At 45.2% G+C, this 27,349-nt stretch overlaps 1 protein-coding gene across 10 annotated transcripts in view; it reads right to left on the bottom strand.

Moving 5' to 3' along the window:
* The window catches only part of LOC110496692 (MAP7 domain-containing protein 1), a 91,834-nt gene that overhangs the window by 45,452 nt on the left and 19,033 nt on the right, over positions 1–27,349 (bottom strand). For 8 of the 10 annotated variants that reach the window (XM_036953502.1, XM_036953506.1, XM_036953505.1 and 5 more), the window contains exons 2-4: positions 4,844–5,242; positions 1,911–1,979; positions 765–785 (exon numbers count right to left, since the gene is read on the bottom strand). In XM_036953502.1, coding sequence (XP_036809397.1) covers positions 765–785; positions 1,911–1,979; positions 4,844–5,242 — 489 coding nt within the window. The remainder of the gene's footprint in view (positions 1–764; positions 786–1,910; positions 1,980–4,843; positions 5,243–27,349) is intronic. The other 2 variants (XM_036953507.1, XM_036953511.1) reach the window with 1 other exon arrangement.

Here is a 27,349-nt window from a genome sequence, read left to right as displayed (position 1 = left end):
CCCAGGGGGACTATGGGACGGCTCAGTGGGAGACGTCCTCTGATTGGTCAGTTGGTTGCTGAAGCTTTGACCTCAGCGTACAGGGAGAGAGAGGCGGGGGGGGGGGGGGGGGGGGGGGGGGCTTGTGCCATTGTTAAGAGATCCAATGTACTGCATGTAGAGTTGAAAACAAGCTCACAGAATACCTTGGATTGGATTGATTGCACAGGCTTTGGGTTTAGTGTACAAACAAGGGGCTTGAGCCAATGCTATGGAATGAGGCTGTGGGCAAATTATAGTGTACTAAGTGTCTCTGAGTTGATAATAAGGTCACATAATACCTTGACATAAAAATAGACCCTGAAAACATATAAAGTCAAGAAAAATCTATACTGGAAAGACATTACAATGATCCAACAAAATGATGCAAAGTACACATGCAAACACGTATAATGAACAGGAACAAATTAGGTGAAAGGCAAATCTCCACACAATGAAGACAGGAAAGAGAAAACTCGTATAACTGAACTATCTGATCATTCTTCTTCTCAGAGACAAACAGGATGTTGTAAAGGTTCCCAGTGGACAACAACAGGACAACATCCAGAAAGCAACAAAACTGATTAATGAACGAGAACGGAAAAGACGGTTCAGAAGCAGACAGAAATAAAAATACATTGCATCCCAACCACAAGGTGGAGATGTGGAAAAAAGCCTGACTGTTGCTGATAACCACTGATGTTACCAACGCTGATCTTATACAGAGCCGTATAGAGTAGCCTTACCTTGCAGCTGAGTTTGCTGTTCTGAAGCAGCAAAATGAGAAGACAACAGCAATAATCAATATCCATCAATCATTAGAAAGAAAAACCCCCATGGCAGAACCCCCATGACAGAACCCCCATGGCAGAACACCCATGGCAGAACACCCATGGCAGAACCCTCATGACAGAACCCCCATGACAGAACCCCTAATGGTAGAACCCTCATGGCAGAACCCTCATGACAGAACCCCAATGGTAGAACCCCCATGGCAGAACCGTCATGACAGAACCCCATGACAGAACCCCCATGGCAGAACACCCATGGCAGAACACCCATGGCAGAACACCCATGGCAGAACCCTCATGACAGAACCCCCATGACAGAACCCTCATGGCAGAACCCTCATGACAGAACCCCTAATGGTAGAACCCTCATGGCAGAACCCTCATGACAGAACCCCAATGGTAGAACCCCCAATGGTAGAACCCTCATGGCAGAACCCCCATGGCAGAACCCCCATGACAGAACCCCCAATGGTAGAACCCCCATGACAGAACCCCCATGGCAGAACCCTCATGGCAGAACCCCCATGGCAGAACCCCTAATGGTAGAACCCCCATGACAGAACCCCTAATGGTAGAACCCCCATGGCAGAACCCCCATGGCAGAACCCCCATGGCAGAACCCTCATGGCAGAACCCCCATGGCAGAACCCCCATGACAGAACCCCTATGACAGAACCCCTAATGGCAGAACCCCCATGGCAGAACCCCTAATGGTAGAACCCCCATGACAGAACCCCTAATGGTAGAACCCCCATGACAGAACCCCCATGGCAGAGTAATACAATGTAAGAGAGGCCAATGGTTAAAGACAGGCGGACAGTTCAGGGTAGTGTAATACAACATATTGAAGGCTACAGTGTCTATTGGTTTATTCCATACCTTCTATATCTCTGCCTTGTGTCAGGAACCCAAATGGCACCCTATTCCCTTTATAGTGCACTACTTTTGACCAGGGCCCTGGGATAGGGTGCCATTTTGGATGCTTCCCTAGACATGACTAGCTGAGTCTCTTGAGGCCTCCATACCAGACAAGCCCAACATGTCACACATGATAACAGAAAACACATTTCTCTATAGCTTATTTTCCTTTATAGGGCTTACCAATGTATTTGGCCCTCTCCTCCCTCCGCTCCTTAGCCAGCTTCTGTCGTTGCTCTGTCGTCAACCCATCTAAGCAGAGAAAAAAATAACTATGCATCAGATATACATTTATTTTTTACCTAAAATATCAATGCACCAAACAGCTGATCACACCTGTCATGTAGAGTATAGTAGTATGAGAGAGGTCACGTAGTTGAAACAATTCCTGCATCAATTCTAAACTACGAAGTGATGTCATACATACACTACCGTTCAAAAGTTTGGAGTCACTTAGAAATGTCCTTGTTTTTGAAAGGAAAGCACTTATTTTTTTGCCCATTAAAATAAGATAAAATTGATCAGAAATACAGTGTAGACATTGTTAATGTTGTAAATGACTATTGTAGCTGGAAACAGCTGATTTTTAATGGAATATCTACATAGACGAACAGAGGACCATGATCCGCAACATCACTCCTGTGTTCCAATGGCACGCTGTGCAAGTTTATCATTTTAAAAGGCTAATTAGAAAGCCCTTCATTAAATAGTACCTGCAAAACATCAGTCTCAACGTCAACAGTGAAATGGTGACTCCGGGATGCTGGCCTTCTCGGCAGAGTTGCAAAGAAAAAGCCATATCTCAGACTGGCCAATAAAAATGAAAGATTAAGATGGGCAAAAGAATACAGACACTGGACAGAGGAACTCTGCCTAGAAGGCCAGCATCCCGGAGTCGCCTCTTCACTGTTGACATTGAGACTGGTGTTTTGCAGGTACTATTTAAAGAAGGGCTTTCTAATTAGCCTTTTCAAATTATAAACTTGCAGCCTTTTAAAATGACAAACTGCCAGCTGATGACTTGTGAGGTGTCTGTTTCTCAAACTAGACACTCTAATGTACTTGTCCTCTTGCTCAGTTGTGCACCGGGGCCTCCCACTCCTCTTTCTATTCTGGTTAGAGCCAGTTTGTGCTGTTCTGTGAAGGGAATAGTACACAGCGTTGTACAAGATCTTCAGTTTCTTGGCAATTTCTCGCATGGAATAGCCTTAATTTCTCTGAATAAGAATAGACTGATGAGTTTCATAAGAAATGTATTTGTTTCTGGCCATTTTGAGCTTGTAATCGAACCCACAAATGCTGATGCTCCAGATACTCAACTAGTCTAAAGAAGGCCAGTTTTATTGCTTCTTTAATCATATCAACAGTTTTCATCTGTGTTAACATAATTGATCAATTAGCCTTTTAAAATGATAAACTTGGATTATCTAACACAACGTGCCATTGGAACACAGGAGTGATGGTTACTGATAATGGGCCTCTGTACGACTATGTAGATTAAAAATCAGCCGCTTCTAGCTACAATAGACATTACAACATTGACAATGTCTACTCTGTATTTCTGATCAATTTGATGTTATTTTAATGGACAAAAAATGTTATTTTGTTTCAAAAACAAGGACATTTCTAAGTGACCCAAAACATTTGAACGGTAGTGTACGTTCACGATGAAGGACAGGAAGCTACATCTCCTGCTGCGGTGCTACAATGTAATTCACTCAATAGTTGCACCGTGTTGTGTGAACCAGAAGGGAACTCATTCGTTCATGTGGGCGCCCCAAAAGGCACCTTATTCTGTTATACTGTTGACCAAAAGTTGTGCACTGTTATAGGGAATCGGGTGCCATTTAGGATGCGGCCATGTATTCTTCTGAATTTCCTGTCTGCAGCCATTATCAACGTTCTCCCTGATCCTCTTTGATAAACACAAACATAAGATGAAGGATTTTTATATTAATTTCAGATCCTGTTTCAGCCTAGGCCTAAAATATGTCTGCATTGGAAACGGGGCCCTGGGTCTCCTTTCCGGAGCCCCATGCTATGTCATATGTATGCCGCGTTTTCTCTGCCAACCTGAGAGGGCCTTGCAGCAAGAGCTCCGGCCGTCACTATAGCAACAACTCTTTCCTCCCACCACCACAATCAAAGGGTGAATTCCTGTACTGGCGTCTCACAGCCAGGACTGGCGTCTCACAGCCAGGACTGGAGTCTCACAGCCAGGACTGGAGTCTCACAGCCAGGACTGGAGTCTCACAGCCAGGACTGGAGTCTCACAGCCAGGACTGGAGTCTCATAGCCAGGACTGGAGTCTCACAGCCAGGACTGGAGTCTCACAGCCAGGACTGGCGTCTCACAGCCAGGACTGGCGTCTCACAGCCAGGACTGGCGTCTCACAGCCAGGACTGGAGTCTCATAGCCAGGACTGGCGTCTCACAGCCAGGACTGGCGTCTCACAGCCAGGACTGGCGTCTCACAGCCAGGACTGGCATCTCACAGCCCTGGGCTGGAGTCTGGAGAGACAAGGCTGGAGTCTGAAGAGACAAACCTGGAGTCTGGAGAGACAAACCTGGAGTCTGGAGAGACAAACCTGGAGTCTGGAGAGACAAACCTGGAGTCTGGAGAGACAAACCTGGTGTCTGGAGAGATAAACCTGGTGTCTGGAGAGATAAACCTGGTGTCTGGAGAGATAAACCTGGAGTCTGGAGAGACAAACCTGGTGTCTGGAGAGACAAACCTGGTGTCTGGAGAGATATGCTGGGGAAGGTTTAGGAAAACTCCCTAAGCCTGGAAGTCCTGTCCCAACACAAGGCTCTCGTCCCTCCCCCTCTATACCGTCCACCACTCCCCTAACAAATGAAGATGTGTAGTTCACCCAATGCCATCTGTCTGATTGGGTCTGTAATGGCTGAAGATCCATTAGATTAGTCTGAGGAACCTTTCACCCGTCCACAGACATGAATGCCTGAATGGTTCTCCCCTCACATGACAACTAGCTTCAACAGCTACCAAACTGTACACCTCACACTGGATGTCCAACCCCATGCTATTTCCTTATCGTCCTGGTTACAGTATGTCTCTCAGTGGGTCTCAGAGCTGTTCTGTGTTGAATAATGTACCTCCTTTTTTGGGATGGGGGCTGGTGCCAGACCCAGGGGTGCCTGGTCTAGCATCTGTCTTGGTGGAGGGGTCTGTCTTGGTGGAGGGGTCTGTCTTGGTGGAGGCGTCTGTGTTGGTAGAGGGGTCTGTCTTGGTAGAGGGGTCTGTCTTGGTAGAGGGGTCTGTCTTGGTGGAGGGGTCTGCCTTGGTGGAGGGGTCTGCCTTGGTGGAGGGGTCTGTCTTGGTAGAGGGGTCTGTCTTGGTAGAGGGGTCTGTCTTGGTAGAGGGGTATGCTTTTGGACAGGACTCCGTGTCTGGGGAGAGGTCTGAGATGGCTGAGTCGTCTGATGTCAGAAGGTCCTTCACTATGTTCTTGTCTTCATTCTGGTTGTCCAAAGGCTCTGGTGTGGAGGAGATACCTGGAAGAAAGATAAAACATTCATAAAGAGTAAGTTTGAAGACAAGATATTTGTTTAATTTCCTAAAATGTTGAAATATGGAATAAATGTGCAAGTAGAATATGTATGATATCAGGCCACACCTGGCCATGATTACAGACACCTGTGTGTGTTCTTTGACACTGTATAAACTAGTGACCCACAGTGTTTGTCATTATACCCTGATGAAGACAACCAACGTTTCAACAGACAAGCTATCAGGTTATTACATTATTGCATCTGAGCTCCTAGAGTGAGAGGGTCTCTTTTTCTTTTTCAAGTGGAATATTTACACATGATTGATATCAACATTATCTGAACATTACTAACACCTGTCCCAGAACACAATTGGGAGAGTTTTATACACGTTAACTCCATTTCTTGTCAAGCCAGTTCGATGACGTGATGCTAGTACTAGTGATGCTAACAAACTCTAGCATCATCCCATTGTGCTCCCAGGCCACCTTCACTGGGAAGAACTGTCTGCTGTCATTATCCCAAAACTCCCCATTACCCTCCATTAACATCTCCTTCTCATCCAATTCACACACATCAGTCACACTCCTCCTCTCCTCTCCTCTCCTCCTCCTCCTCCTCCTCCTCCTCCTCCTCCTCCTCTCTCCCTGGAGCTTTCGATTCTGCAGAGCCAAACTCCCCCACCATCAGACATTACAGGGACAGGACTGGCAGGAGGCACACATTGTTTCCAATATGGCACCCTATTTGCTATATAGTGCACTGCTTTGGACCAGAGCCATATGGGCCCTGGTCAAAAGTAGTGCACTAGCCTATATAGGGAATAGGGTGCCATATTGGATGCAGACACAGTGTGTAATACGTCTGACTTATCTTCAAAGGAAGACCAGGCTCAGCTTTCCCAAAAACACACAAGACACATTCAAAGGCAGAGGGAAGGAAGTTAGGGAATACATTGAATTTTTGTAATAGATTGAGAAAGATAGTAGGAGCGAGAGAGGGAGGGATACAGAGCGAGACAGAGAGAAAAGGAAAGAGGGCAGTAAAGAGAGGGAAGGAGAGATAGGGGGAGTAGAAAGAGACAGAGAGATAGGGGGAGTAGAGAGAGAGAGAGAGACAGAGAGATAGGGGGAGTAGAGAGAGAGAGAGAGACAGAGAGATAGGGGGAGTAGAGAGAGAGAGAGAGAGACAGAGAGATAGGGGGAGTAGAGAGAGAGAGAGAGAGACAGAGAGATAGGGGGAGTAGCGAGAGAGAGAATGAGAGAAAGAGAGATAGGGGGAGTAGAGAGAGAGAGAGAGAGAGCGATAAGGGGAGTAGAGCGAGAGAATGAGAGAGAGGTAGGGGGAGTAGAGAGAGAATGAGAGAGAGAGAGAGAGAGCTAGGGGGATTATGGTGGTGTGGGGTGGTGTGGGGTGGTGTGTGGGGTGGTGTGTGGGGTAGTGTGTGGGGTAGTGTGTGGGGTGGTGTGTGGGGTGGTGTGGGGGGTGGTGTGGGGGGCGATGTGTGGGGTGGTGTGGGGGGTGGTGTGTGGGGTGGTGTGGGGGGTGGTGTGGGGGGTGGTGTGTGGGGTGGTGTGTGGGGTGGTGTGTGGGGGTGGTGTGGGGGGTGGTGTGTGGGGTGGTGTGTGGGGGTGGTGTGGGGGGTGGTGTGTGGGGTGGTGTGTGGGGTAGTGTGTGGGGTGGTGTGTGGGGTGGTGTGTGGGGTGGTGTGTGGGGTGGCGTGGGGGGTGGTATGTGGGGTGGTGTGTGGGGTGGTGTGGGGGGTAGTGTGGGGGGTGGTGTGGGGGGTAGTGTGGGGGGTGGTGTGTGGGGGTGGTGTGGGGGGTGGTGTGTGTGGGGTGGTGTGGGGGGTGGTGTGTGTGGGGTGGTGTGGGGGGTGGTGTGGGGGGTGGTGTGTGTGGGGTGGTGTGTGGGGTGGTGTGTGGGGTGGTATGTGGGGTGGTATGTGGGGTGGTATGTGGGGTGGTGTGTGGGGTGGTATGTGGGGTGGTATGTGGGGTGGTGTGTGGGGTGGTGTGGGGGGTGGTGTGGGGGGTGGTGTGTGGGGGTGGTGTGGGGGGTGGTGTGTGTGGGGTGGTGTGTGGGGTGGTGTGTGGGGTGGTGTGGGGGGTGGTATGTGGGGTGGTATGTGGGGTGGTATGTGGGGGTGGTGTGGGGGGTGGTGTGTGTGGGGTGGTGTGTGGGGTGGTGTGTGGGGTGGTGTGGGGGGTGGTATGTGGGGTGGTATGTGGGGTGGTGTGTGGGGTGGTGTGGGGGGGTGGTGTGGGGGGTGTATGAGTCGACAGAATGTAACGTATGCACACTGACCATTGGAATGAGACAGCATACCACCAGGCAGCTACTTTACAGTATCACATAACCAGTAACATTCAAAGTCAAGTTACATATACACATCTCAAATCAACGATAAGATGCACCAACAAAGCCTGCTCTGATCTCTTCTTAACCTCTGACCCCTCTGGCACTGTCTCTGTGGGCTGGGCAATTCAGCAGCTGTTTGGGCCCGGCTGCTCACAGTGGCAAACTGCAATATGCCAGAATGATGCGCGGCAGGAGAGGGGGGGGGGGGGGGGGAAATAAAAATTGCGCACCCCCACAATAACCTGTGCAGAACAGCAGGAGAGGAGGAGAGAGAGAGAGTGATTGATAGAAAGAAAGAGTGGGGAGGTTCAGTCGAACGAGGGAGGAGAGAAATAGTGAATGATTGAAAGGGAAAAGAAAGAGGTAGAGAGAGAAAAGGTAGAACTGAAGGTAAGAGATGGAGGAAGAGAGAAAGACAGAGATGAAAAGAGAGAGACAGAAAGAAGGATATTGTTGAGTGATATAGGTGTGAAGGGCTCCAGGTCAGCTAGCTGACTCACGCTCACAGAACGTATCCCTCTCATCAGAAGTTTACATTCCAAATGGCACTCTATTCCCTGCATAGTGCACTACTTTTGACCAGGGCCCATAGTGGGCGTCACTGTCTCCGACCGAACATTTTAGACGCCCTCCTCTTGGCCGCAGAGAGAAAATGTTGCTGTTTAAATGCTAACTTCCTGCAATTCTACACATTTTGCCATGGGGCGGAGATAAAATGTTACAGTTTTAAAGTTTGTTTCTTGCAATGCAATTCTACACATTTTGCCATGGGGCGGAGATAAAATGTTACAGTTTTAAAGTTTGTTTCTTGCAATGCAATTCTACACATTTTGCCATGGGGCGGAGATAAAATGTTACAGTTTTAAAGTTTGTTTCTTGCAATGCAATTCTACACATTTTGCCATGGGGCGGAGATAAAATGTTACGGTTTTAAAGGTTATTTCTTGCAATTCAATTCTACACATTTTACCATGGGGCGGAGATAAAATGTTACGGTTTTAAAGGTTATTTCTTGTAATTCTACACATTTTGGTATGGCAGCTAGCCTAGTGGTTAATTACAGGTAGCCTAGTGGTTAATAACAGGTAGCCTAGTGGTTAATTACAGGTAGCCTAGTGGTTAATTACAGGTAGCCTAGTGGTTAATAACAGGTAGCCTAGTGGTTAATTACAGGTAGCCTAGTGGTTAATAACAGGTAGCCTAGTGGTTAATTACAGGTAGCCTAGTGGTTAATTACAGGTAGCCTAGTGGTTAATAACAGGTAGCCTAGTGGTTAATTACAGGTAGCCTAGTGGTTAATTACAGGTAGCCTAGTGGTTAATAACAGGTAGCCTAGTGGTTAATAACAGGTAGCCTAGTGGTTAATTACAGGTAGCCTAGTGGTTAATTACAGGTAGCCTAGTGGTTAATAACAGGTAGCCTAGTGGTTAATAACAGGTAGCCTAGTGGTTAATAACAGGTTGCCTAGTGGTTAATAACAGGTAGCCTAGTGGTTAATTACAGGTAGCCTAGTGGTTAATAACAGGTAGCCTAGTGGTTAATAACAGGTAGCCTAGTGGTTAATTACAGGTAGCCTAGTGGTTAATAACAGGTAGCCTAGTGGTTAATTACAGGTAGCCTAGTGGTTAATAACAGGTAGCCTAGTGGTTAATAACAGGTAGCCTAGTGGTTAATTACAGGTAGCCTAGTGGTTAATTACAGGTAGCCTAGTGGTTAATAACAGGTAGCCTAGTGGTTAATAACAGGTAGCCTAGTGGTTAATTACAGGTAGCCTAGTGGTTAATTACAGGTAGCCTAGTGGTTAATAACAGGTAGCCTAGTGGTTAATTACAGGTAGCCTAGTGGTTAATTACAGGTAGCCTAGTGGTTAATTACAGGTAGCCTAGTGGTTAATTACAGGTAGCCTAGTGGTTAATTACAGGTAGCCTAGTGGTTAATAACAGGTAGCCTAGTGGTTAATTACAGGTAGCCTAGTGGTTAATAACAGGTAGCCTAGTGGTTAATTACAGGTAGCCTAGTGGTTAATAACAGGTAGCCTAGTGGTTAATTACAGGTAGCCTAGTGGTTAATAACAGGTAGCCTAGTGGTTAATTACAGGTAGCCTAGTGGTTAATAACAGGTAGCCTAGTGGTTAATTACAGGTAGCCTAGTGGTTAATTACAGGTAGCCTAGTGGTTAATAACAGGTAGCCTAGTGGTTAATTACAGGTAGCCTAGTGGTTAATTACAGGTAGCCTAGTGGTTAATTACAGGTAGCCTAGTGGTTAATTACAGGTAGCCTAGTGGTTAATTACAGGTAGCCTAGTGGTTAATTACAGGTAGCCTAGTGGTTAATTACAGGTAGCCTAGTGGTTAATTACAGGTAGCCTAGTGGTTAATAACAGGTAGCCTAGCGGTAACTGAAAGGTTGCTGGTTCGAATACCTGAGCCGACAATGTGAAAAATCTGTCAATGTGCCCTTGAGCAAGGCACTTAAACCTAATTTGCTCCAGGGGCGCCGTACTACAATGGCTGACGCTGTAAAACAACACATTTCACTGCACCTATCCGTATGTGACAATAACATATATTTTTTGGTGTAGTCAATCAACGCCCACTGGTGTGATCCACAGGAGAGACTGGTCTCTCTCCACAGGTAGGTCGGACTGGATGAGATGCTGGGTGTCTAAGTACTGAAGAAAAATAAGACTCCTCTTGATCTGGTTAGGAAGTGTGTTGTAGTGTGTTATGTTAACACAACTCAGCTGTACTAATCTGGGGACTTCCCAGAATGTGTGTGTGTGGGAGGGAGAAGGACAGAGAGACTGAGACAGAGAAAGAGAGAGAGAGAGAGAGAGAGAGAGAGAGAGAGAGAGAGACAGAGAGAGAGAAAAGAGCACAGCAGGTCGTGTGTAGTTTGAGTATTAGCTGTCCCTATATGACAATAAACCATCCTTTACTTATGCTACTGGAGTTGCTCAAACTAAACCTTTTGGCTGGGGGACATTATTTGGCATGACAGGCCCCATGCCGTGGCATTTTGGGAATTTTAGATTCTACCTGACTGTCTTAGTTTTTATTTTGGTGATTGTTCGTTCTCAAAGAGTGTAGGCCGTCATTGTAAATAAGAATGTGTTCTTAACTGACTTGCCTAGTTAAATAAAGGTAAAATAAAAATAATATGATCTTATTTAAAAAATATATATATAATATTAATAATATTTTTGTTACATACAGTACTTAATATCTGTTTTTCCAAACGCTAAAATAGAAGCCATTGTGACATCTCTCCAAAGAAACAGGAACTTAGACATGCAATAGAGGGAAGGAGGGTGACAGAGTGTGAAACTGTTTTATGGGGTTATTACAGTAATAAGTAACAGTCTGAGTCTGTTTATAGGGTTATTAGAGTAATAAGTAACAGTCTGAGTCTGTTTATAGGGTTATTACAGTAATAAGTAACAGTCTGAGTCTGTTTATAGGGTTATTAGAGTAATAAGTAACAGTCTGAGTCTGTTTATAGGGTTATTACAGTAATAAGTAACAGTCTGAGTCTGTTTATAGGGTTATTAGAGTAATAAGTAACAGTCTGAGACTGTTTTATAGGGTTATTACAGTAATAAGTAACAGTCTGAGACTGTTTTATGGGGTTATTACAGTAATAAGTAACAGTCTGAGACTGTTTTATAGGGTTATTACAGTAATAAGTAACAGTCTGAGACTGTTTTATGGGGTTATTACAGTAATAAGTAACAGTCTGAGACTGTTTTATGGGGTTATTACAGTAATAAGTAACAGTCTGAGACTGTTTTATAGGGTTATTACAGTAATAAGTAACAGTCTGAGACTGTTTTATGGGGTTATTACAGTAATAAGTAACAGTCTGAGACTGTTTTATAGGGTTATTACAGTAATAAGTAACAGTCTGAGACTGTTTTATAGGGTTATTACAGTAATAAGTAACAGTCTGAGACTGTTTTATGGGGTTATTACAGTAATAAGTAACAGTCTGAGACTGTTTTATGGGGTTATTACAGTAATAAGTAACAGTCTGAGACTGTTTTATGGGGTTATTACAGTAATAAGTAACAGTCTGAGACTGTTTTATGGGGTTATTACAGTAATAAGTAACAGTCTGGGACTGTTTTATAGGGTTATTACAGTAATAAGTAACAGTCAAACTGTGTTATAGGGTTATTACGAAATAAGTATTTGGGTGTGATCGTTTGTTTTCGTGTGGCCTTTAATGACGTTGAGGGTTGGGACTTGGGGGGAACCAAAAGTGGATGAAGGAGAAGGACAGGGCACATAAAGAGAACCGAAACAAACATAATGATGACATCACTCAAAATGGAACAGACAGAGAGGAACATTCTGTCAGAGACAGAGAGGAACATTCTATTAGAGACAGAGAGGAACATTCTGTCAGAGACAGAGAGGAACATTCTGTCAGAGACAGAGAGGAACATTCTATTAGAGACAGAGAGGAACATTCTGTCAGAGACAGAGAGGAACATTCTATTAGAGACAGAGAGGAACATTCTGTTAGTAAACCCTTAGAGCCTACATACTGTACTCTATGAGCATGCATACTGTACTCTATGTCCCCAGTCCCTACAGGTATGTCCCCAGTCCAGCCAACACGTCTCATCAACTAGGCCCATTCATGTTAGAGGTCCCCAATTCACACACAGATCTGGCAGATCCTCTCTCTCTCTCTCTCTCTCTCTCTCTCTCTCTCTCTCTCTCTCTCTCTCTCTCTCTCTCTCTCTCTCTCTCTCTCTCTCTCTCTCTCTCTCTCTCTCTCTCTCTCTCTCTCTCTCTCTCTCTCTCTCTCTCTCTCTCTCTCTCTCTCTCTCTCTCTCTCTCTCTCTCTCTCTCTCTCTCCTCTCTCTCTCTCTCTCTCTCTCTCTCTCTCTCTCTCTCTCTCTCTCTCTCTCTCTCTCCATCCATCCATCCATTCATTCTGCTCCCCTCTGCAGCCAGTCATCTCAGGTTTCTGCGCCACTCTGACAGACACAGTAGTTAAAAATAGAGACGAGCTGCTAGGAGCACGGTGCATCCAACAGAGAAGGTCAAGTGTTTTCATCCATACATGGGACTTCTGCTGAGGTACCTTGGGAAAATCAGAGAGACTGGAAGCATGCTCTGACGGAACAAAAACACAGAGAAATCCTGAAAAGACAACAGAACTAGGCTATTAGGTGGAAGGTTTAAGCACGTGAGTATTGACACAACATTAGAGGAACTGACTTTCACCGGCTAGGAAGACAAGGTCGTGGTTACGTAACACTGCAAATGTTATTACATTGTCAATTTTCCATAAAGCCATGCCGAGATATGGTGCACTGCCCTATGCAATGGCCTAAACTGGGACAGTGCTGGAAATGGAGCACAGGGGCTTTCCAACTGTCCAGCTACAATGTGCTGGAATTGGGAAACGGGTCAGAACCTGTGATGGGGGCTGTTTGAGTGTGCAGGCAGTGTGTGTGTGACGGAGGCAGTGTGTGTGTGTGTGTGTGTGTGTGTGTGTGTGTGTGTGTGTGTGTATTTAGGGTCTGTCAGCTGCGGGAGGGAGGGAGATAGGGAGGGGAACCTCAGCATACGAGATCTGGGTAAGGCCGGCCTCAGGCATCACTGGTATGTGAGTTCCCCTGTGTCTCAGTGTGTGTGTACTGTATGTGTGTGTGCACATGCGTGCATGTGGTCAAGGATGATAACATGGTCACAGGGGCTGCCTGCACTCCGGAAACACAAATGCCTCCACTTCCCAGTGAGGGCCTCAAGAGAGCTGCCCTCAGTGTGTGTGTGTGTAAACAGCAGACAACACAGTCTACAGCAGACAACACAGTCTACGGCAGACCACACAGTCTCTGGCAGACAACACAGCCTCTGGCAGACAACAAAAGCAAGTAAACCATCAGTTCAGTGGGTCCAGTCAATCATTCAAATAGAAACCTGTTCCAAGGGCGGCAGGTAGATTTGCGGTTGAAAGTGTTGGGCCAGTAACCAAAAGGTCGCTGGTTCGAATCTCCGAGCCGACTAGGTGAAAAATCAGTTGATGTGCCCTTGAAGAAGGCAAATCACCCTGATTGGTCCTGTGAGGTGCTCTGGATTAAGTGTCTGCTAAATGACTAAAACACTCCATTAAACACCAGCAAAACACCCCATTAAACACCCCATTAAACACCACCAAAACACCCCATTAAACACCACCAAAACACCCCATTAAACACCCCATTAAACACCACCAAAACACCCCATTAAACACCAGCAAAACCCCCCATTAAACACCCCATTAAACACCACCAAAACACCCCATTAAACACCCCACTAAACACCACCAAAACACCCCATTAAACACCAGCAAAACACCCCATTAAACACCCCATTAAACACCACCAAAACACCCCATTAAACACCCCATTAAACACCACCAAAACACCCCATTAAACACCACCAAAACACCCCATTAAACACCCCATTAAACACCACCAAAACACCAAATTAACAACACCCCCCTATCCACATCGATGGAACAGTAGTGGAGAGGGTAGCAAGTTTTAAGTTCCTCGGCATACACATCACAGACAAACTGAATTGGTCCACTCACACAGACAGCATCGTGAAGAAGGCGCAGCAGCGCCTCTTCAACCTCAGGAGGCTGAAGAAATTCGGCTTGTCACCAAAAGCACTCACAAACTTCTACAGATGCACAATCGAGAGCATCCTGGCGGGCTGTATCACCGCCTGGTATGGCAACTGCACCGCCCTCAACCGTAAGGCTCTCCAGAGGGTAGTGAGGTCTGCTCAACGCATCACCGGGGGCAAACTACCTGCCCTCCAGGACACCTACACCACCCGATGTCACAGGAAGGCCATAAAGATCATCAAGGACATCAACCACCCGAGCCACTGCCTGTTCACCCCGCTATCATCCAGAAGGCGAGGTCAGTACAGGTGCATCAAAGCTGGGACCGAGAGACTGAAAAACAGCTTCTATCTCAAGGCCATCAGACTGTTAAACAACCACCACTAACACTGAGTGGCTGCTGCCAACACACTGACACTGACTCAACTCCAGCCACTTTAATAATGGGAATTGATGGGAAATGATGTAAATATATCACTAGCCACTTTAAACAATGCTACCTTATATAAATGTTACTTACCCTACATTATTCATCTCATATGCATACGTATATACTGTACTCTATATCATCGACGGTATCCTTATGTAATACATGTATCACTAGCCACTTTATACTATACTATGCCACTTTGTTTACATACTCATCTCATTTGTACATACTGTACCCGATACCATCTACTGTATCTTGCCTATGCTGCTCTGTACCATCACTCATTCATATATCCTTATGTACATATTCTTTATCCCCTTACACTGTGTACAAGACAGTAGTTTTGGAATTGTTAGTTAGATTACTTGTTATTACTGCATTGTCGGAACTAGAAGCACAAGCATTTCGCTACACTCGCATTAACATCTGCTAACCATGTGTATGTGACAAATAAAATTTGATTTGATTTGATTTGAAATTAAACACCACCACCAAAACATCCCCCCCATTAAACACCACCAAAACACCACATTAAACACCACCACCAAAACAAACCCCCCATTAAACACCACCAAAACACCACATTAAACACCACCACCAAAACATCCCCCCATTAAACACCACCAAAACACCACATTAAACACCACCACCAAAACAACACCACCAAAACACCACATTAAACACCACATTAAACAACACCACTAAAACAACACCACCATAAACACCCCATTAAACACCACCACCACCAAAACAACACCACATTAAACATCCCCTATGGTCCATGCATCTCGTCTCAGAACTCTCTCACAGGCAGCTACAATGGGAATGGGGCACGGAAACACACCACCTTGGCTGCATGCGTGTCCTTTAAAAAGACACCAACAGATGAAAACAGACGTGTTTATAATGAGTCCTTGAGACCAACAACAGCTACACATCACTGTCAACCTGGAAAAACAAAGGGAGTTGAGTTTTCTGAAGAAATCTCTATTCTAACTCAGTCTTTCAATTACATTGCTCTCAAAGCTATGATGGCTATAGAAAGCACTCCACTTCTTCAGTACATTCCTGCCTTCATTGAGTTTTAACTAACTTCCCTGCTGCATCATTTAACTGAGGAAGTTGGACTGTGTTAAAAAAAGAAGAAACTTTTTCATAGAGTTCAAACTGCTGTATAGCTGATTCCAACAACCCTACTCTGTCTATGGAAGAGACTAGGTAGAGGCCTGGGGCCTTCCAACAGCCCTACTCTGTCTATGGAAGAGACTAGGTAGAGGCCTGGGGCCTTCCAACAGCCCTACTCTGTCTATGGAAGAGACTAGGTAGAGGCCTGGGGCCTTCCAACAGCCCTACTCTGTCTATGGAAGAGACTAGGTAGAGGCCTGGGGCCTTCCAACAACCCTACTCTGTCTATGGAAGAGACTAGGTAGAGGCCTGGGGCCTTCCAACAGCCCTACTCTGTCTATGGAAGAGACTAGGTAGAGGCCTGGGGCCTTCCAACAGCCCTACTCGTCTATGGAAGAGACTAGGTAGAGGCCTGGGGCCTTACAACAGCCCTACTCTGTCTATAGAAGAGACTAGGTAGAGGCCTGGGGCCTTCCAACAGCCCTACTCTGTCTATGGAAGAGACTAGGTAGAGGCCTGGGGCCTTCCAACAGCCCTACTCTGTCTATGGAAGAGCCTAGATAGAGGCCTGGGGCCTTCCAACAGCCCTACTCTGTCTATGGAAGAGACTAGATAGAGGCCTGGGACCTTCCAACAGCCCTACTCTGTCTATGGAAGAGACTAGGTAGAGGCCTGGGGCCTTCCAACAGCCCTACTCGTCTATGGAAGAGACTAGGTAGAGGCCTGGGGCCTTCCAACAGCCCTACTCTGTCTATAGAAGAGACTAGGTAGAGGCCTGAGGCCTTCCAACAGCCCTACTCTGTCTATGGAAGAGACTAGGTAGAGGCCTGGGGCCTTCCAACAGCCCTACTCTGTCTATGGAAGAGCCTAGATAGAGGCCTGGGGCCTTCCAACAGCCCTACTCTGTCTATGGAAGAGACTAGATAGAGGCCTGGGGCCTTCCAACAGCCCTACTCTGTCTATGGAAGAGCCTAGATAGAGGCCTGGGGCCTTCCAACAGCCCTACTCTGTCTATGGAAGAGACTAGGTAGAGGCCTGGTGCCTTCCAACAGCCCTACTCTGTCTATGGATGAGACTAGGTAGAGGCCTGGGGCCTCATTTAGAACCATTGCGTGAATGTAACATTAAATAACTCACAAAAATATAGAGATTTATATACTTGGTGCGCGCCATACATGTTTCCCGTTATAAATCAGACCTGTCGTAAAACTACGCAGGTGAACAAACATTATAACTCTGCCTGAATAAAGCCCATCATTCACCTTTCTTGGTAACAATAACGCCCATCATTCACCTTTCATGGTGACAATAACGCCCATCATTCACCTTTCATGGTGACAATAACACCCATCATGGGTTGGCGTCCCCCGCTTGGGTTGTGCCGTGGCGGAGATCTTTGTGGGCTATACTCAGCCTTGTCTCAGGATGGTACGTTGGTGGTTGAAGATATCCCTCTAGTGGTGTGGGGGCTGTGCTTTGGCAAAGTGGGTGGGGTTATATCCTGACCCCTCCTGTCTCAGCCTCCAGTATTTATGCTGCAGTAGTTTATGTGTCGGGGGGCTAGGGTCAGTTTATTATATCTGGAGTACTTCTCCTGTCCTATTCGGTGTCCTGTGTGAATTTAAGTGTGCGTTCTCTAATTCTCTCTTTCTCTCTTTCTTTCTCTCTCTCGGAGGACCTGAGCCCTAGTACCATGCCTCAGGACTACCTGACATGATGACTCCTTGCTGTCCCCAGTCCACCTGGCCGTGCTGCTGCTCCAGTTTCAATTGTTCTGCCTTATTATTATTGGACCATGCTGGTCATTTATGAACATTTTGAACATCTTGGCCATGTTCTGTTATAATCTCCACCCGGCACAGCCAGAAGAGGACTGGCCACCCCACATAGCCTGGTTCCTCTCTAGGTTTCTTCCTAGGTTTTGGCCTTTCTAGGGAGTTTTTAGCCACCGTGCTTCTACACCTGCATTGCTTGCTGTTTGGGGTTTTAGGCTGGGTTTCTGTACAGCACTTTGAGATATCAGCTGATGTACGAAGGGCTATATAAATAAATTTGATTTAATTTTGATTTGATTTGATCATTCACCTTTCTTGGTGACAATAACACCCGTCATTCACCTTTCATGGTGACAATAACACCCGTCATTCACCTTTCATGGTGACAATAACACCCGTCATTCAACTTTCATGGTGACAATAACACCCATCATTCACCTTTCATGGTGACAATAACACCCATCATTCACCTTTCATGGTGACAAGAACACCCGTCATTCACCTTTCATGGTGACAATAACACCCGTCATTCACCTTTCATGGTGACAATAACGCCCATCATTCACCTTTCATGGTGACAATAATGCCCATCATTCACCTTTCATGGTGACAATAACACCCATCATTCACCTTTCATGGTGACAATAACACCCGTCATTCACCTTTCATGGTGACAATAACGCCCATCATTCACCTTTCATGGTGACAATAATGCCCATCATTCACCTTTCATGGTGACAATAACACCCATCATTCACCTTTCATGGTGACAATAACGCCCATCATTCACCTTTCATGGCGACAATAACACCTGTAATTCACCTTTCATGGTGACAATAATGCCCATCATTCACCTTTCATGGTGACAATAACACCCGTCATTCACCTTTCATGGTGACAATAACACCCATCATTCACCTTTCATGGTGACAATAACGCCCGTCATTCACCTTTCATGGTGACAATAACACCCATCATTCACCTTTCATGGTGACAATAACACCCATCATTCACCTTTCATGGTGACAATAACGCCCATCATTCACCTTTCATGGTGACAATAACACCCATCATTCACCTTTCATGGTGACAAGAACACCCGTCATTCACCTTTCATGGTGACAATAACACCCGTCATTCACCTTTCATGGTGACAATAACACCCGTCATTCACCTTTCATGGTGACAATAACACCCTTCTTCGCTGTATAATTTGGAGGTATTGGAATTAGGCCAAGTATCTAAAGGAAATATCAACGCATGTCGCACATAATACATAACACACAGTGTACAACACTCTTTCCATAGACTGACCAGGGGAAAACTATGATCCCTTATTTATGTCACTTGTTAAATCCAATTCAATCAGTGTAGATGAAGGGGAGGAGACAGGTTAAAGAAGGATTTTGAAGCCTTGAGACAATTGAGACATGAATTGTGAATGTGTGCCATTGAGGGTGAATGGGCAAGACAAGATTGAAGTGCCTTTGAACGGGGTATGATAGTAGGTGCCAGAAGCACCAGTTTGTTTGAATGTGTCAAGAACTGCTACGCTGCTGGGTTTTTCACGCTCAACAATTTCCCACGTGTATCAAGAATGGTCCACCACACAAAGGACATCCAGCCAAATTGACACAGCTGTGGGACGCATTGAAGTCAACATGGGCCAGCATCCCCGTGGAACCATTTCGTCAACTTGTAGAGTGCATGCCCTGACGAATTGAGGCAGTTCTGAGGGCAAATGTGTGTGCAACTCAATATTAGGAAGGTGTTCCTAATGTTTTGTACACTCAGTGTATGTTTCCCATTTGCACTAGGCTACTTTTGCTTTCACATTTGGCAGGGCCTAGGCTACTGCTGGAGTGCAGTAATCTGGTTACCTTCACTGACACTCATGGCTCATGGCTCCACCAGCTAGCTTCTATAGAGAGGAACGTCTTAGCCTGAGTCCCCAAATGACAGGCTTCCTTCTGTTCCGTCACTTCATAACTCAATCGATTACCTTCTCCATCTCTATAATGACGCCACACTGTTTTTCCATTAGAATGAATGAACCGTGGCAGATTGCCTGCCGAGGCTAAGTTGGCCTCCTGTGTCTCTGTGGTTTTTGTCTGCATCCCAAATGGCACCCTATTCACTATATCAAATGGCACCCTATTCACTATATAGTGCACTACTTTTGACCAGAGCCCTATTGGCCCCGGTCAAAAAAAGAGTGCACTAAATAGGGAAAAGGATGCCAATTGGGACGCAGGTCCTGTATCACTCTCTTCCAGGATCACATGACCTATAACAGAGCTGAAGATGCTGCACCGGGACCAACACTTGACATTAATATGGAGCATGGAATCCCAATATGGAATACACACTCCATCTGCTGCCATTTCGTGCCAGATAGCACTCAGCTGATTCCACATAGTCTAAGGTTTGACAGACTGTTCACCAAGGATCTCTACTGAGGGTAGGAAACCCCCCATCCCCATCCACCTCCGTTAAGAGCAGAGAGGTTACAGAGTCTCATGTGAGTGCTAAGGTTAGACCGCTTGCCACGGAGCCGAAAACAACTATAACAGGAAACTGTAGACGAGCGCTGGCTACAGAACGTGTCCTCCTCTGGAACGATGGCTGACTCCACCGAGGCTTTGAGCCAGTGTGAACTTAGTTACCCAGTCACACAGACAGACAATGTAAAGCAAAGCATTCATCAGAAATGGATCATCAATGACTCAGCATTTTCTCCCCATTCTGTAGTCACCAGTATGATTAGAATCAAAGTGACAGAAGTGTTGGCAAACAATACAAGATGGCTGTCGTGGCATGTAGACAGGGCCAGCGTCTCAGAAAATAGACTGGTTATCGTGACTGTATAGGAGCCATGGAGGCTGACAGACCAGACCGTGGAGGCTGACAGACCAGACCGTGGAGGCTGACAGACCCTGACAGACCAGACCTTGGAGGCTGACAGACCAGACCGTGGAGGCTGACAGACCAGACCGTGGAGGCTGACAGACCAGACCGTGGAGGCTGACAGACCATGACCTCATCATAATGTCATACTTCCTCCATAGAGGGGCTGTCATTAGTGCAGGGCATGATGGGAATGAAAACAAGAGTACCTGCATGAACATAACACTGGATAGAAATAATAGGATTTGAATTTGTTGATGTTTAAGAGAATGAGGAAAAGAAAGAGGGGGAGATATACTGCGTCTTTACATAAAAATCTACAGATTTGTCTATTCTCACATTCACATCATTCAGCAGACACCCAATTCCTGCTGACATGCTACCGTGTCCTGGGTGGCATTGCGGAGCAGTTGCTCCAACTACCTTCTATTTGTTTTCATATAAACAATGTTAGCCGTATTGTGAATGAGCATGCTGAATGGGAGATCAGGGCCCTGCCCTAAGACGCCTCTGCATGGCTCCTCGGACGGACGGACGGATGGACAGACAGACAGACAATCTTGCAACCTTACAGTTAACTAGTCCAACGGAATAACGACCTGCCTCTCTCTCGTTGCACTCCACAAGGAGTTACGCGAATGCATTAGACCAAGGTAAGCTGCTAGCTAGCATTAAACTTATCTTGTAAAAAACAATCAATCATAATCACTAGTTAACTACACATGGTTGATGATATTACTAGATATTATCTAGCGTGTCCTGCGTTGCATATAATCTGACTTAGCATACAAGTATCTGACTGAGCGGTGGTAGGCAGAAGCAGGCACGTAAACATTCATTCAAACAGCACTTTCGTGCGTTTTGCCAGCAGCTCTTCGTTGTGCGTCAAGCATTGCACAGTTTATGACTTCAAGCCTATCAACTCCCGAGATGAGGCTCGTGTAACCGAAGTGAAATGGCTAGCTAGTTAGCGGGCGCTAATTGTCATTGTGTTACTGGTTCGAGCCCAGGGAGGAGTGCGGAGAGGGACGGAAGCTATACTGTTACACTGGCAATACTAAAATGACTATAAGAACATCCAATAGTCAAAGGTTAATGAAATACAAATGGTATAGAGAGAAATAGTCCTATAATTCCTATAATAACTACAACCTAAAATGTCTTACCTGGGAATATTGAAGACTCGTGTTAAAAGGAACCACCAGCTTTCACATGTTCTGAGCAAGGAATTAGCTTTCTTACATGGCACATATTTTACATGGAACATATTGCACTTTTACTTTCTTCTCCAACACTTTGTTTTTGCATTATTTAAACCAAATTGAACATGTTTCATTATTTACTTGAGGCTAAATAGATTTTATTGATGTATTATATTAAGTTAAAATTAAGTGTTCATTCAGTATTGTTGTAATTGTTATTATTACAAATAAATAAAAATCGGCCGATTAATCGACATCGGCTTTTATGGTTCTCCAATAATCGGTATCGGCGTTGAAAAATCATAAACGGTCGACCTCTAGTCTCAACATCAACTGTTCAGAGGAGACTGCGTGAATCAGGCATTCATGGTCTAATTGCTGCAAAGAAACATCTAATTAAGGACACCAATAAGAAGAAGAGACTTGCTTGGGCCAAGAAACATGAGCATTAGACTGGTGGAAATCTGTCCTTTGGTTCTGACAAGTCCAAATTTGAGATTTTTAGTTTCAACCGCCGTGTCTTTGTGAGACACAGAGTAGGTGAACGGATGATCTCCGCATGTGTGGTTCCCACCGTGAAGCATGGAGGAGGTGGTGTGATGGTGCTTTGCTGGTGACACTGTCATTGATTTATTTAGAATTCAAGGCACACTTAACAAGCTTGGTTACCACAGCATTCTGCAGCGATACGCCATCCCATCTGGTTTGAGCTTAGTGGGACTATCATTTGTTTTTCAACAGGACAATGACCCAACACACCTCCAGGCTGTGTAAGGGCTATTTGACCAAGATGGAGAGTGATGGAGTGCTGCATCAGATGACCTGGCCTCCACAATCACCCGATCTCAACCAATTCAGATGGTTTGGGATGAGTTAGACCGCAGAGTGAAGGAAAAGCAGGCAACAAGTGCTGAGCATATGTGGAAACTCCTTCAAGACTGTTTGAAAAGCATTCTAGTTGAAGCTGGTAGAGAGAATGCCAAGAGTGTGCAAAGCTGTCATCAAGGCAAAGGGTGGCTACTTTGAATAATCTCAAATATAAAATATATTTTGATTTGTTTAACAGTTACTACATGATTCCATACGTGTTATTTCATAGTTGTAATGTCTTCACTATTATTCTATAATGTAGAAAATAGTAAAAATAAAGAAAAACCCTTGAATGAGTAGGTGTCCAAACTTTTGACCGGTACTGTGTGTGTGTGTGTGTGTGTGTGTGTGTGTGTGTGTGTGTGTGTGTGTGTGTGTGTGTGTGTGTGTGTGTATGCATGCATGCGTGCGTGTTTGACAACAGAATAAAAGCTTGAGATGTGGGTGTACAGCACGTGCTGTGCATCATACCAAGTACAGTAAATCATGTGAGATACAAAGCTGTGATACATGTGCAATACCAAAACGTGCTAAGTATGTGACACTATGCAAGAACACATGCCACGGCTCATCACAGCCACTTCAAAGTTCTAACTAATAGAACAGGCCATGTGGGCAGCACATCCCTAGCCTGACGAATTGCTCCGCTGCCCTGTCGTTCACCACTGTACATACTTCCATCTGAGACTGCCATCATTGAAGTTGCTTGTGGTGACCAGAGGCACAGGGGGCGTTGTACAAAACAAAGTCGTCAGCGATTGGATCGTCGCTAACCAATCAGAGTATCAAAGCCAATGACGAATTTTTAAACCGCCACTTTATTTGGTATTTCATTAGGATCCCCATTAGCTGTTGCGAAAGAAGCAGCTACTCTTCCTGGGGTCCACACAGATCATGAAACATTACACAATACAGAAGATTAATAGACAAGAGCAGCTCAGAACAACAGAACAACATATATTTTTTATAAATGGAACACATAAAATATCAATACACAAACTGTCTAGGTCCAATAGGGGAGAGGCATTGTGCTGTGAGGTGTTGCTTTATTTATTTTTTAAACCAGGTTTGCTGTTCATTTGAGATGGAAGGGAGTGCCATGCAATACTGGCTCTATATAATACTGTACGCTTTCATGAATTTGTTCTGGATTTGGGGACTGTGAAACGACCCCTGGTGGCAAGTGTGTGTGTCAGAGCTGTGTGTAAGTAGACTATGCAAACAATTTGGAATTTTCTACACGTTTCTTATCAAATGAAGAAGTGATGCAGTCAGTCTCTCCTCAACTCTTAGCCAAGACAGACTGGCATGCAAAGTATTTGTATTAGTCCTCTGATTACAACGAAGAGCAAGACGTGCCGCTCTGTTCTGGGCCAGCTGCAGATGAACTAGGTCTTTCTTTGCAGCATTTGACCACATGACTGGAGGACTTGCTTTGTGGAGTGTGGTGTCAAAAAAGCAGAGCATCTCTTTATTATAGACCTCTCCCTGTCTTTACAACCATTCAATCTATATGTTTTGACATTGACAGTTTACAATCTAAGATAACACCAAGTAATTTAGTCTCCTCCACTTGTTCAGCCACAACATTCATTACCAGATTCAGCTGAGGTCTAGAGCTTAGGCAATTATTTGTACCAAATACAATGCTCTTAGTTTTAGAGATGTTGACTGTGATGACTGTTCCTAGGCAGTCATTGAAAATAATAATTTGTTCTTAACTGACTTGCCTAGTTAAATAACGGTAAATAAAAAGAGATGTTCAGGACCAGTTTATTACTGGCCACCCATTCGAAAACTGACTGTTAAGAGTTTCAGTGACTTTATTAGCTGTGGTTGCTGACACGTATATTGTTGAATCGTGGACACACAGGCTTTGTTTAATGCCAGTGGCAGGTCATTGGTTAAAATTGAAAAGAGTAGAGGGCCAAGAGAGCTGCCCTGCGGTACACCACAACTTACTTGTTTGACATTAGAGAGGCTTCCATTAAAGAAAACCCTCTGAGTTCTATTAGATCTTTAGCTCTGAATCCACGATATGGCAGAGGTTGAAAATCCATCAAATATAAGTTCTCAACAACAGGATATGGTCAATAATATCAATAATATCAAAGGCTGCACTAACATCTAAATGTACAGCTCCCACAATCTTTTTCTTATCAATTTCTTTCAACCAATCATCAGTAATTTCTGTCAGTGCATGTTGAGTGCCCTTGTCAATAAGCATGCTGAAAGTCCGTTGTCAATTTGTTTACAGAAAAATAGCATTGTATTTGTTCAAACACAATTTTTTCCAACAGTTTGCAAAGAGCTGGCAACAAGATGATTGGGTAGCGGAATAACTTTTGCTTCCCTCCAGGCCTGAGGTTAAACACCTTCCTCTAGACTCAAATTAAAGACATGACAAATAGGAGTGGCCATAGAGTCAGTACCATCCTCAGTAACTTTTCATCTAAGTTGTCAATGCCAGGAGGTTAGTCATTATTGATCGATAACAATACGTATTCCACCTCTCCCACACTAACTTTAGAAAATTCTAAATTACAATGCTTTTCTTTCATTATTTGTTTTTTAATGTACTAATACGATAGATCACTGTTTGTTGTTGGCATTTCCTGCCTAAGTTTGCCCAAGTAGTAGTAATCATGAAAATAATCCACGTGTTCTGGTTCAGGCCCAACCTATCGGGAATTGCCAGGGACCTCACGATACGATATTATCATGATACTTGGGTGCCGATACAACATGCATTGCAATTCTCATGATTCTGTATTTATTGCAATTCGATCCTGCAATTCTATTGCGATTTGACGTTCCAAACATGTTGCTCACTATATGTCTGCTGCAGAGAGACAAGAGAGAGTCATGAGAAGAGAGTTTTGATCAGTCTGGGAAATAAAAGTTCTGAAAACATGGTGTCTCACTATTGAAAAAGGAGATGGAGAACAAGCTATAGGATGAAAAATACCAGAGTTTTGGAGCAGGGACAACTGACTAGCGTTAGCTAACGCTACCTAGTGTCGATACTTGGCGATACTACTAAATCGATACTTGGCGATACTACTAAATCGATACTTGGCGATACTACTAAATCGATACTTGGCGATACTACTAAATCGATACTTGGCGATACTACTAAATCGATACTTGGCGATACTACTAAATCGATACTTGGCGTGAAATATTGATTATAATATCATCCCAAAATAATATCACGATTTGTAACTGTATCGATGTTTTCCACCTATCACTAGTAGCCAGGCAAGCACATCCCTGGGCAATGAGAAACAGTGAGAAACATTTATTTAGATCTCATAAACACAGTCAATACTCATTAGCTATGCTGCTTCATGGAAACTAGCTAAAGCTGCTGCTGCCAGAGTAATGACTGCTGACACGGCTGTGTTTTGGGACTAAGTAGGGAATACTGTAGAGAGCAGAGCTAGCAGAGAGCAGAGCTAGCAGAGAGCAGAGCTAGCAGAGAGCAGAGCTAGCAGAGTGATGGTGGCTTGGCAGAGCGTAGAGAGTGAAAGGTGACGGGGGGCATGTTTAATGGTATCAAGTGAAGCCAGCAGGGCATGCCAGTCTCACTGCTCAACGTGGCTGATCACACAGTCCTGTCTCAACCTAACTTCACACACTGCTGTCTCAATCGTACTAGGTAGTAGTTAGTCAAGTATGACACAGTGTTGTCTCAACCTAACTGCACACACTGCTATCTCAACCGTACTAGGTAGTAGTTAGTCAAGTATGACACAGTGTTGTCTCAACCTAACTTTGGAGTCAAGTATGATTCAATCAGTACTTTATCAAAGTGTTCCATCTTTATGCAAAAGTATTCATGTATTTGACCTAATAAAAAGCAGTGATTAATGATATTAACATAGACCACTGAGATGCTTTAAGACATCTGACAGATACTCAACACTAATTACCCAGATGAGATGAGAGGACCCTACTTAAGAACTGACGTTCAATTAATTCAAGAAGGAGAAACTAAACACAACTATTAACAGAGTGTGTGTTTAAAACCATAGCCATGTTGAATTGACAAGGCTGTCGTTGGGTATAAAGAGCAGCACAAGCCTGAGGGGGAAGTGAGTCAAGGGTCAACACAACAACAGCACAACACAACACAGCAGAGCCCATATGATTCACAGCGGAACTGATCAGATCTAAAAGTTATCTCTGCAGGAAAGAAAATGGAGGACAGAGGAGGAGAGAGGATGACAGTGGAGGCCAGTGGAGGACAGAGGACAGTGGAGGAAAGAGGAGGACAGAGGAGGAGAGAGGAGGACAGTGGGGGACAGAGGAGGAGAGAGGAGCACAGAGGAGGACAGTGGAGGACAGAGGACAGTGGAGGACAGAGGAGGACAGAGGAGGAGAGAGGAGGACAGAGGATGACAGAGGACAGTGGAGGAGAGAGGATGACAGAGGAAAGTGGAGGAGAGAGGAGGACAGTGGAGGAGAGAGGAGGACAGTGGGGGACAGAGGAGGAGAGAGGAGGACAGAGGAGGAGAGAGGAGGACAGTGGAGGACAGAGGAGGACAGAGGACAGTGGAGGAGGGAGGAGGACAGAGGAGGAGAGAGGAGGACAGTGGAGGAGAGAGGAGGACAGTGGAGGACAGGAGGAGAGAGGAGAGAGGAGGACAGTGGAGGACAGAGGAGGACAGAGGACAGTGGAGGAGAGAGGAGGACAGAGGAGGAGAGAGGAGGACAGTGGAGGACAGTGGAGGAGAGAGGAGGACAGTGGAGGAGAGAGGAGGAGAGAGGAGGACAGAGGAGGACAGAGGAGGAGAGAGGATGACAGTGG

The sequence above is a fragment of the Oncorhynchus mykiss genome, chromosome 18 (genome assembly GCF_013265735.2).
Source record: "Oncorhynchus mykiss isolate Arlee chromosome 18, USDA_OmykA_1.1, whole genome shotgun sequence".
Classification (NCBI taxonomy): domain Eukaryota; kingdom Metazoa; phylum Chordata; class Actinopteri; order Salmoniformes; family Salmonidae; genus Oncorhynchus; species Oncorhynchus mykiss.
This window is presented reverse-complemented; position numbering and strand designations above follow the sequence as displayed.